This window comes from Heptranchias perlo, unplaced genomic scaffold (genome assembly GCF_035084215.1).
Source record: "Heptranchias perlo isolate sHepPer1 unplaced genomic scaffold, sHepPer1.hap1 HAP1_SCAFFOLD_481, whole genome shotgun sequence".
Taxonomy (NCBI): Eukaryota; Metazoa; Chordata; class Chondrichthyes; order Hexanchiformes; family Hexanchidae; genus Heptranchias; species Heptranchias perlo.
Genome location: NW_027139496.1, coordinates 70,286 through 83,122, shown reverse-complemented (window position 1 = coordinate 83,122; position 12,837 = coordinate 70,286). Strand labels below are relative to the sequence as shown.

At 42.9% G+C, this 12,837-nt stretch overlaps 1 protein-coding gene across 1 annotated transcript in view; it reads left to right on the top strand.

The window, feature by feature from the left end:
• Positions 1 to 575: 575 nt before the first annotated feature.
• The window catches only part of LOC137313775 (synaptonemal complex protein 3-like), a 33,882-nt gene continuing 21,620 nt past the window's right edge, over positions 576 to 12,837 (top strand). Inside the window, exons 1-3 of the mRNA XM_067979567.1 lie at positions 576 to 708; positions 5,894 to 5,981; positions 12,666 to 12,700. Of these exons, the coding sequence (XP_067835668.1) occupies positions 576 to 708; positions 5,894 to 5,981; positions 12,666 to 12,700 (256 nt within the window). The remainder of the gene's footprint in view (positions 709 to 5,893; positions 5,982 to 12,665; positions 12,701 to 12,837) is intronic.

Genomic DNA, 12,837 nt, shown 5'->3' with positions numbered 1-12,837 from the left:
CATCCTTGTTTTCAAATCCCTCCATGGCCTCACCCCTCCCTATCTCTGTAACCTCCTCCAGTCCTACAAGCCTTTGAGATCTCTACGTTCCTCCAATTCTTGCCTCTTGCTTATCCCTGATTTTAATCACTCCACCATTGGCAGCCATGCCTTTAGCTGCCTAGGCCCTAAACTCTGGAATTTGCTCCCTAAACCTCTCCACCTCTCTCTCCTCCTTTTAAGATGCTCCTTAAACCCTACCTCTTTGACCAAGCTTTTGGCCTTATGTGGGTTGGTGTCAAGTTTTGTTTGATAATGCTCCTGTGAGGTGCCTTGGGACGTTTTACTACGTTAAAGGTGCTATATAAATGCAAGTTTTGTTGTTGAATTAGCTGAAGAGCATTCAGAGAAAACTTTCTACTTGAAAATTATGCAAAGCTAATGACTAGTTTATTGTTGTCTGGTGACTCTTGGAACTATTTTTGAAAAGTGCCATTGGTAGTTTGGATTTTCTTTCCCATCCATTGTGGAAGTATTGTAAAAGATTTTGAAAATTATGTTGTATCTTTTTACTTGTTCTTAGGTTTGATTGAAATATGGCTCATAAAGCAACAGGGCGAAGAAATCCTATTAAAAACCAGAAGGAGAAAGCAACCTATGATTCATTATATGCATTCAATGAAGAAAATGAGAAAAAGTTGGGGAGCAGCTATGAGACTGAACAGCTAGGTAATGCACAGTTATGAGCCAACTAGGGCACTTTTTTTTTAGAAAAAGAAGTTTTAATTACATTTGTGTTTAATTTTGTTCCAAGTGAGATGTCCAGCAGCATTCATTACTTCCTGAAGCCACTGAGCACGACAGCGTGATAGTTTGGGCTTTCTCCCAACACCTCTGGTTTGTGTTCATAGCAAAAAGACAGTTTCCATAAGCATACTGAGTGTCCTATAATCAACCTATGCACTTATATGGTGCTGCGCGTGGAATAGAGAACCCAAGATTAACAATTGCTCTCTAATTACGAAGATAAGACGTCAAACCAAGGCCTGGTCTGCTGGGTCAGGTGGATCACAAGGCATATTCCAAAGAAGAGCAGGGAGTTCTCCCAGAGTCCTGACCAATATCCTCCTTTAACCAACCCCACCAATACCAGATTAACTGGCTATCCTGTCACCGTTTGACTGCTAGTTTACCGATATAACGGAAGTGGGAGAGGGGCGGGAGGGTGAGAAAGAGGAGAGGGGACAGGGAAGGAGGGAGGAGGAGAGCAGGGAGTTCAGGTGTGGAGAGGAGAAGGGGAGTGAAGGAGGAGGAAAGGGAGGGGGAAGAGAAGAGGAGTAGGGATATGGAAAGGAGAAAATGTGGATATGGGAAGGAGGAGGGTGGGGATGCAGGATTGGGGAAGAAGTGTGAGGGAAATAGGAGGGTTAGGGGAGCAGGAGAGGAGATTATGGGAAGGGAACAGTGGAAGAGGAGCGTAGGGCATAGGAAGGGAGAGGAGGGTGGAGGAAAGGAAGTGGATAGGAGGGTAGGGAATTGGTGTAGAGGAGGGTGGGGAGAAGGAAAAGAGCAGCAGCGTGGGGGAAGGGAGGGTAGAGGAGGGTGGGGCAGAGTTGGGAAGAGGTAGGGGAGGGAGGGGGAGGATGTAGGGTGGGGCAAAGGAAGGAGGGAAGAAAGGGAGAGGGGGAGGGGAGAGACAGTGGTGGGAAGGAAATGAGGTAGGTGGAGACAGGAGGGAGGGAAGGGAGGAGGAGGAGAGAGGAAGGAAGAGGACGGATGGGATGATGAGCTTGGTGGGGAGGATGGGTTTGTTCATCCAAATGATGCTCATTGGGAGTGTATGGGTTGCTCGGCTGAGGGATGTGAGCTCTGATCACCTGGTTGGTGTGGGAGGGGGGAGGTGTGTGGAATCTGAACCCCTTGGGAGGGGGTATTGCCTGGAGTGTGGGTTCCAAACAACTGAATGATGCTCTGTATGGTGCTTGTAGTGGACTGGTGTCCTGGCCAATATTTATCCCTCAACCAACACCTAAAAGCAGATTATCTTGTCATTATCACATTGATGTTTGGGGAATCATGCTGTGCACAATTTGGCTGCTGTGTTTCCTACATTACAACAGTGACTACGCTTCAAAAGTACTTCATTGTCCGTGAAGCGTTTTGGGACGTTCTGAGGTCTTTTTTCTTTCCTCTGGGCTTCGAAAGCCTCGATATTGCTCAATGGGGGGTGTTGATCACTTCTGTGCAAAGTGGTGGGGGGGTGCTGCCAAGTGAAGGGAGGTTCACTCCACTCATCTTTGTTCAGTGGGGGAAGGAAGGGGACCCAGTTGCGGGGGAGGGTGTAGCACGTATCTACTCAGTGGGGGGAAATACAAAGTGAGTTGAGGTGTGTTCACAATATTTCTGCTCTGGGGAGGGGGCATTCAGTGCTGGGATGTGAAAGGATTTCTTTTACTCTGTCTGCTCAATAACGGGGGAAATCTAGTGGGGAGGGGCTTGGGGTCCAGTTAGGGACCCCATGATCGGGAAGGGGGGTGTTTGTGGCTTTATGGTTCAAACCTGGAACATCTGCTAAGTGTGGTGGGGGTTTGAGGATACAAATGAGCCTTCCGTCCTTTGCCAGAATTTCTGTTCAGTGGGTTTATGGTCCTGGTCTGCAATTAATGCTCATGAGAGCAGCTGGGGGGTTAGATTGATGGGATGTTGATATTTGGTCACATCCCAGCTTTGTGGATGGGGGTCGAGAGGGTGAGGTACCTCGCTTCTTGATCGCTCAGCTGAATCAGCAGACTGCTTATAGGTTTCTGTCTGCATTGGTAAGTTACTTTTCTCTGCGGAGGGTGGGGGGAAGCTCTGGTTCCTGCTCAGTGGAGGGACAATTTGTAGTCTAGGGAGGGGGGTACTGATGGCGATTGGGTCTGGTGCTTCGTGGGGCTGTGCTGCACTCTGCCGGCTCGGTTTCCATTTCAACTGTTCATCGCATGGTCCACCAAGAGAGTCATTTAGTAGCTTCTGCACTTTGAGTACACATATTCTTTCACAAAGACCCACAGTTGCGTTTTCAGTGCATATTTTTCCTTTTCAACAAGGCCACCATCACAAAGTTAGTGGACAGATTCTAACAACTTCTGCACATATCCTTTCATTCAGAACTTACCACTATCGAATTCAGATTGCATAGGTTGTTTTACAGTTCTGTTTGTTCGGTTTTCTGGGAGGCCACAATCATGAGTTTTCTTTAGAAAGGAACACCAGTGGATTATTAAGGGCTCAGTTAGATGCTGCCCCATTGTACCCAATTAGTCACATAATGTTATGTCACACATCACCTACAGATGCAGTACCTTTGACATCCTGAGACCACTCTGTATATGGCGCAGCTGGTTAGTGAACTTTTGGGACTGGATTTGAGTGCAACCAAATGATAGAATCAAACTTGCCTTTCTTTTGGCTGTGAGATACCTATGTAAATTGATTTTGGGTGTTCTGTACCCAGTTCCTAGTAGGTGTGAACTACATTGGCAATCTTACTCAAAAGGATGGCTTGTGTTAGGAATTGATAAAAAGTCACATATATGTTGTAGTGGGTGCTCTCCTGAGATTGAAGCTAAGACGGAAGTAAAGGAACTTTATCCTGGATCTGGCTCTGCTACATCAGAGTTGGAAGTGCTTGATGCTGACATTGGGTATCCAAAGTGGGCATGTGCTGCATTACTCAGCACTAGCATGCCTTTATGTGCTCACACTTAAAAGTATATTTGCACAGATAAAAATGTAGATTAGTCCAAGTAACTTAAGTAAATAAGGCATCTTCTGAATAAAGAAAACACTGTGGTCTGTAGCCCAAAGTGGTACAGAAACAGCTGTAAGGAGGGGAACTTGAGGATAGGTAGGAGTGAGTGAAGGAGAGGGATAATTTTATGTGGTGTCATCTTGATTGGAATGTTGTATCACGCACAAATGATTCCATGACACAAGTTATATTTTGTATCAAAGATAACATTCACTGTGTAGATATAAATGGCTCGAGTTCTGCCTAACAACTTTACAGGAATGACATGGCTAGTTGTACCTCCTATCTATATATCTGAAGTAACGAAGCAGCTGTGGGGCCCTGCAGCTCATGTGTTTCTGTACATTTACAATCTTAACACTGCCCACTAATTGTAGTGTATTCCCAAATGGTAAGTAAGCCTTTGTGTACCAGTAACAGGTGCACTAGTTAGGTGTATATTTGAAGTTGTAACTGAAGTATTTACAAAATGAGTTTAACTAGTCTTAGATTGTTAGCTTTTATTCCCCTTGTGTTTCTATTTTTGGCACTGTCCAACATATATATAAAATGTATGTTATACAAAAAAGTTTTTAATTTGAACTATACTTTCTGTCAAATACAGGGAGACAGCAGTGCAGATAACTGAGACTCACTTGGGCATTAACACAATTAGACATCCAATGAACCCACTATCTGCTGGAATATGCTGGATGCAGCGGTTCAAGAAGGTGGCTCACGACCACCTTCTCAAGGGCAATTAGGGATGGGCAATAAATGCTGGCCTTGCCAGTGACTCCCACAACCCATGAATAAATTTTTAAAAAGTACTGTCTGATATGGATTTTTATTGCTGCGCACCAATAGCAATTGGGCAGAATAGCAGATCAGCTTCAGTGAGGCAAATGCTGCCGATCTATAACAAAAGGACTGACTGGCAGGATGTCAGATTTGGATTCAGCTGATCCACAATTTCCAGAGATGCTAGCACCAATAGTCGCACAAAAATACCGAGGGTCTTATGTTAGAAATGACCCAGCAGTCTGCACAATTAGCAGGGAGCCAGCACAGCACGATGGGCCAAATAGACACACAATAGGCATAAGTTAGGAGCGTGATGGAATACTCTCCACTTGCCTGGATGAGTGCAGCTCCAACAACACTCAAGAAGCTCGACACCATCCAGGAGAAAGCAGCCCACTTGATTTGCACCCCATCCACCACCCTAAACATTCACTCCCTTCATCACCGGCGCACAGTGGCTGCAGTGTGTACCATCCGCAGGATGCACTGCAGCAACTCGCCAAGGCTTCTTCGACAGCACCTCCCAAACCCACGCCCTCTACTACCTAGAAGGACAAGAGCAGCAGGCACGTGGGAACAACACCACCTGCACGTTCCCCTCCAAGTCACACACCATCCCGACTTGGAAATATATCGCCGTTCCTTCATCATCACTGGGTCAAAATCCTGGAACTCCCTACCTAACAGCACTGTGGGAGAATCTTCATCACACGGACTGCAGCGGTTCAAGAAGGTGGCTCACCACCACCTTCTCAAGGGCAATTAGGGATGGGCAATAAATGCTGGCCTTGCCAGCGACACCCACATCCCCATGAACAAATTTTTAAAAACTGCTTCTATACTGTAAAACGTCTATGATTTGTGCAGACATCTGGCTGGCACACTCTAGTGTTACAGCAGCTATTGCATGGACTTTATTGGTGTCAGTGATACCTTCTAAAATGCAGCCTGCAGAACTAAAATGGCAAATCCACACTTTTTAAAATTTGTGTTTGAGACTCCACTGAGAAGTTGATAAGGAAATAAATACGTTGCTATCGTACCCAAGAGAGAGGGCCATACCCTTGTTTGTAATCCGGGCCACTAGAGAAAGTACCATGTGTGTTTTATATATAAAATAAGTACATCTGAGGAATAAATCTGCAGAAATTTAAAATTCAAACTATAGATATAATCTTCATTTGTCTTGAGTGAAATTTTCAACCTGATATACTAATAAGAAACAAAAGATTGGCTATTTAAGAATGCCGTCTTGAGATTACATGTCGCCATATTTAGCGTGAAAAGCTTTAGCATTCTGTGCCAGCTGTCTGATCATAGGAATGTTTATATTTGTAGAGGAGGCCACGATGCAGCTTGGGAGGAAACGGCCAGCATCCAGTGCAGTGACTGATCAGGAAGAGGAAATGGATGACATTAATGTTGGGTAAGACAGTCTGAGCAGTAATGTGTAGAGTAGACTAACCATTCATTTTGTATATGATGTGTTATGTGTAGTGCGTGTTTATAGTGGATATGTTGAACTCAAGAATGGGGGGAGGGGAAGAAGCTATAAGTTAACAGAAATTCTCAAAAGGTGTCCATATAGCCATGGAGAGAAAATGCATACACATTTGGCTTTGTATGTCATTTCAGTGGCCTAATGTAGTTGCTATATTTTTCCTCTCTCAGCTCCATCTTTATTAGGAAGTACAATAAGAAGTAATACACGTATGGCGATAGGGTTCTTGCCAGTAATGCTACTGAGGTATTTTTAACCCCCCCCCCCCCCCCCCCCCCCCCCTTTGAAACCTGTACATAATTTCCTGGAAGTGTGAGTGCAGGTAGATAAAGCCATAAAAAAGACCAACAGCAGTTTAGATTTTCTAAATAGGGGCATACAGTACAAGAGTTGAGAAGTAATGATGAATTTATACTAAACATTGGTTAGGCCATTTAGAGTACTTTGTACAGTTTTGAGCACCCCATTATAGAAAGGACATTAAAGCCATAGAGGTCATACGGTGAGGATCACCAGGATAATAAAATGGATAGGAAACTAGTTACAAGGAGATACTGGGACTATTCCCACTGGAGCAGGAAAGGCTAAGAGGACTTAATAATGGTTTTTAAAATTATGAAGGGTTTTGACAAGGTGAGTTGGGAAAGACTATTTCCTCTGTTTGGGGAGCCAGTGACGAGGGGGGTTCATCAATTCACAATTGCCACCATGAGAGAGAGGTTAGAAGAAATATCTTTACTCAGAGGATTATTGGAATATGGAATGCTTTGCCATAGGGAGTAGTTGAGGCAGAGACCTCAACTACTCCCTATGAGTACCTCAAAAGTGCATCTTTTAACTGAAAACTGTACTGATATTTGAAGCCAAAGAAGATGCAGGGAAGAGCCTGGATCAAATGGGATTAGTTTTGGATTGTTCTAGCAAAGAGCCGGTACAGACACGATGGGTCGAAGGCCGCCTTCTGTCCTGTAACCTCTATGGTTCTATGGCTTATAGTTGTGGCATATAGAGTTCTGTGGGAACCTGACAATAAACAGCTTCATAATCACAGTAATTCTGAGTGTTATAATAAACTGGGATTGAGGTAAAATGAGCTTTCACAATTGTGCAAGAGATCCTGGCACTTGGGGACGCTGCAGTCAACTTCTTTTCCTGATGTGTTCTATTAGACTATGGGTTGTGTGCGAGTACTGTGCTCAGTTCGGTTCTAGTATGGTCGTCAGTTGTTAACTATACATACAGTTCATTGAGAGGTATAATTTTGTTTCTCAATTTTTTTTTCTGATTTATAATCCTTTTAAATGTGACTCTCAGCTTGTGCCAAAATAATACCTGACAAGGGAGGACTTTATTGCATGAGTATATGTAGTCTAATCTTGTGTAATATTGCATTGTTTATACACTGCCTTCTCCAAATGGTTGAAACATGCATATTTGGAAAGCTGTTCGGAGATATGCAGCCGTACAGGATTAATGATGTTCAACAGCCAGCACATGGTGCACAGTAATGCTAGCTTCATTCACATAAGCATTTTCCACATTTAACTATTTATAAATAGATGGTAAGTTAACACCACTTATAGCACCTTGTTCAAAAATGATGACTTTAAATATGTATCATGTCTTCTGGCACAGCATGCCTGGCGAGGGCATTCCATTTCGAGTATGCTATTTAGAGGTGTTCCATCGCGTTCAGGCCTCTCATTACTTTTTCTTAAGATAAAAAAATTATTGCTTCTACCCCCAAACTATGTAATGGGGATATTATTTGTACCATAAGCAGCGACTCTTTCCTCAGCTGACTGCTGCTAAACGTCAGTGGATATTGTTGAATTGCAAGATTGCAGCTCATTGTGGGGGATTGTGAAGTAACAGAATTCTGGTAGGCCTGCCATATTTAACTAGAGGGTAGCTTTATCCCTGATTCTAGTTTTCAAATTCCTCCCCTCCTGAAGATATTGACTCCTTACTGTACTTTGGTTCCGTGGCACGAAGCCCCATCTGATACCTCACTCAAGTGGCCTTTATTCACATGAGTGTTGATGGTGAGTATCAACAGGGCCATCAGGGTTGAGGCAGCTCTTAGATTTCCCTCAACGTTCACATGTGCAGTTCCAGCAGTGGCCATGGGATAGATATCAGGAGCAGCAGCCTTGCCTGATTTTATTTTCTCTTTCTTCTCTCCTTTCTTCCCCCACCACTCCCTGAGGAACATAGGAACAGGAGTAGGCCATTCAGCCCCTCGTGCCTGCTCCGCCATTTGATAAGATCATGGCTGATCTGTGATCTAACTCCATATACCTGCCTTTGGCCCATATCCCTTAATACCTTTGGTTGCCAAAAAGCTATCTATCTCACATTTAAATTTAGCAATTGAGCTAGTACCAATTGCCGTTTGCGGAAGAGAGTTCCAAACTTCTACAACCCTTTGTGTGTAGAAATGTTTTCTAATCTCGCTCCTGAAAGGTCTGGCTCTAAGTTTTAGACTATGCCCCCTACTCCTAAAATCCCCAACCAGTAGAAATAGTTTCTCTCTGTCCACCCTATCTGTTCCCCTTAATATCTTTTAAACTTCGATCAGATCACCCCATAACCTTCGAAACTCTAGGGAATACAACCCCAATTTCTGTAATCTCGCCTCGTAACTTAACCCTTAAAGTCTGGGTATCATTCTAGTAAACCTACGCTGCACTCCCTCCAAGGCCAATATGTCCTTCCGAAGGTGCGGTGCCCAGAACTGCTCTCAGTACTCCAGGTGCGGTCTAACCAGGGTTTTGTATAGCTGCAGCATAACTTCTGCCCCCTTGTACTCTAGTCCTCTAGATATAAAGGCCAACATTCCATTTGCCTTCTTGATTATTTTCTGCACCTGTTCATGACACTTCAATGATCTATGTACCTGAACCCCTAAGTCCCTTTGGACATCCACTGTTTTTAACTTTTTACCATTTAGAAAGTACCCTGTTCTATCCTTTTTTGATCCAAAGTGGATGACCTCACATTTGTCTACATTGAATTCCATTTGCCACAGTTTTGCCCATTCACCTAATCTATCAATATCGCGTTGTAATTTTATGTTTTCATCTACACTGCTTACAATGCCACCAATCTTTGTGTCATCGGCAAACTTAGATATGAGACTTTCTATGCCTTCATCTAAGTCGTTAATAAATATTGTGAATAATTGAGGCCCCAAGACAGATCCCTGCGGGACTCCACTAGTCACATCCTGCCAATGTAAGTACCTACCCATTATCCCTACTTTCTGTCGCCTTTCGCTCAGCCAACTTCCTAACCAAGTCCATACTTTTCCCTCGATTCCATGGGCTTCTATCTTAGCTAACAGTCTCTTATGTGGGACCTTATCAAATGCCTTCTGGAAGTCCATATAAATAACATCCATTGACATCCCCCTGTCCACTACTTTAGTCACCTCTTCAAAAAATTCAATCAGGTTTGTCAGGCACGACCTACCTTTTGCAAATCCATGCTGGCTCTCTCTGATTAACTGAAAATTCTCGAGGTGTTCAGTCACCCTATCCTTAATTATGGACTCCAGCATTTTCCCCACAACAGATGTTAGACTAACTAGTCTATAATTCCCCGGTTTCCCTCTCTCTCCTTTCTTAAAAAGCGGAGTGATATGTGCAATTTCCAATATAGATGGACAGTTCCTGAATCTAAAGAACTTTGAAAGATTATAGTTAGGGTATCCGCAATGTGCTCACCTACTTCCTTTAAAATCCTGGGATGGAAACCATCTGGTCCTGGGGATTTGTCACTCTTTAGTGCTATTATTTTCTTCATTATTGTTGCTTTACTTATGTTAATTTTATCGAGTCCCTGTCCCCGATTCAGTGTAAGTTTTCTTGGGATTTCCGGCATGCTATCCTCTTTTTCAACTGTAAATACTGACTCAAAGTGTAAATACTGACGCAAACTAGGGGTGCTGAGGCTAATTGTGGTGCCCCTACTGATACTCCAGCTGAGATCAGCTATCTAAACACAGAGGGAGGATTGATTATAAGATTTGTATGGCTTAGCTACTCGCCCAATAACCTCGCTGAGCCAACAAGGGATCCTGTCCCTTATTCTCATGCTTTTGTGAATTGTGATGGGCTTTGAGTTCTGAGGAGTATATCAGATGAAACCCCAACTTACAGACTAAGATAAACACTTTTCACTGATGATGTTTGAATTTCAGTTTGAAATTATAGTAATCTGAAAATCTCAGCTTCATATAAATTCACATCAGACAAAGAATTTGAGCTGCACTATTGGATGTTTTGCAGGAACTGATGGTGTTTGTTTCTCGGCGAGTGTATTTGCCATCCAGTAAAGTTCATGCACCTGCAGGTGTTTCTCCCCCATTGTTATCCCTTCACAGGTTCTATCTGTACCTCTGAGAAGGCATTGATTAGCTTGCACCTTGTCACTACTGTTGCTGCTCTGTGCCTGGTAGTCAGAAGGCGTGCATCAGTGACCTGGTAAGGACGCCCATCCAGCCATGTCTGCACAGCATTGCTCCCATGAGGAGCGAGCAAAGGATTGATAATGCAGTCTCCCACTCACACTGTGGTACTTTATATCCACGTGCAGCACCACTTATAATCGTTCCATGTTAGGTGATTTGATTATTTATTTCTTTTGCGGTTTAGTAGCACCAAACTGTTTTGTCCTAAGTTTGTTCACTGGACTTATTATAGCTTTTCATAGTGCCACATATACACCAAAGAGGCTCCAGTGCAGTACCAAACCCAGGGCTCAGTACAATTTTTATACGTATATATCAAAGATGCTGCCAGAAATCGTATTTTTTTTATTTGCAGTGTCAAAATTAGCAGTAGCAATCTGTTTAAAGATTTTGCCACTGATTCAGGAGACAAAACTGTAATTAATAATGTACCCATATGAGTACAATAAGCTTTGTACAAAGACCAGGTACACCTGACTCTACCCCCCAAGTACAATATTGTAACTCAGTTCTACTTTTCTCCACTGTGATAGCATCCTTGTGGATTCTAGAATGTAGACCATTTAGTTCCTTAAGTTTGTTTTGCTGACCCTATTTAATATAGATTTTCTGGGCCAAAATGACTGAATGTATCATTTATCCGGTCTTTATAAGTCAAGCTTTATGTGAAGAATTGAGTTAAGTAACCTGCTGTTTCCTGATAATCTGACATTTCAGCCAGCTCAACCCTTAAATGGCCTAAAAGCAGAAACGGCTGCAATTGGACAGCTGTTTTGTAAGCATCCAAAAAGATAGGCTGATTGTTTTGTGTGGGGTCTCTTTATCAGAATGTTCTGACCCACATCTCCACCCAAAACTTGTCAGTCCTCTTTTCAGATGCTGACTGACTGCTCTGTACTACTTCTGTTTTTATTTGAGTTGCAGTTTTAAAAATCTCTCTTTGGTATTTAATTCTATAGTCCTGGAATAACTAAATTATTTCTTGCTGCTTTCTGTGATCCGCCTTTCTTCTGCTCCCAGTTCTTCTAATTATCATTTTAATTATCTTCAGCGTGTATCTTATTAAAGTAATTTGATTGAGTAAGTTATTTTTGACTTCCTTGTTCAGCCTCTGTGGTCTGAGTTTTACTCCTCCTTAAAATGGTTATGAAAAATATATTAATTTTCTACTTCAGTCCTCCCTAGATCTCTTCTCATAGTCCCTGAGTTTACTCTAAAGTCTCAAGCAGTATCCCGCTGCCATCTGTTAGAGAAATGGCAGATTAGCATTTAGGGTGTAGACCCTTGTCTGAACATTCTGATAAAGGGTCTCCGTGCAAAATGAACCTGTCTCAATGTTGACAGCACTGCTGTGTATTTCCTGATTAGAAATATCAGGATCAGAAATGGGGCATTAAAAGGTTGCTTTTGCTAGGACACTGCTACTCTTGGACTTGGTCCAACTCCTCTTGCCAGAATTTAAGCCCACTCTGCTCAGGTTTGCACTAAAACTGGTAAAAGATTCCCAAAGAAAGTAAAAGAAAAGAAAAATGTCTGTATTGAAACCTTTTGCAAAAGAAAACTGAAATTTAGATACCCAGTTGTAAACAGAAAATATCACACTGATGAGACAGCCCTACAGAGCTCGATCATAGCTTGTGAGTTAAGAGGCAAGCCTCATTCATGTGATAAATACTGTGTCCTGTTTCTGCTGTGCATTTCTGCTTCCTGATGAAATGAATTGTACTTGGAGCAGTGCACTGCACTAGGTGACCAGAAGGTACAAATCCCTCAAGCTGCATTTTTAGACTTTGTATCTGATTTTGGACAGTCCTGGTAGAGTAAGGGGAACAGCATCAGAACTGTCATTCAGAAGCTCCCCTTCCCCTGTGCGCCCCTCCTCCCTGATTGCAAAATTTAACGTAACATGTAAACCCATTTATATTTCTGCTGTACGAGCCCTGATACATTCAGAATTCTCCCCCTGAAAAGCATCACTTATTTAGTTTAACTTTAATCCTATAAACGAGTCTGACCATACAACCTATACAGGCTGCTGTTAACTGATGGTGTTAGATCTGAATATGCTCTGCCACTATTAGATGGCCAGTGCAGGTGAATAGACCTGGATTAATTGTTTTTATCTGTGTTTGTAGAGGTGATGTGGCCTCCATGCTTGAACGATTTGGAGGTGAGTGCTTTTATTGTATAAGAACATAAGAAATTGGAGCAGGAGTAGGCCAATCGGCCCCTCGAGCCTGCTCCGCCATTCAATAAGATCATGGCTGATCTGATCCCAACCACAAATCTAAAGAACACAAGAAGTCG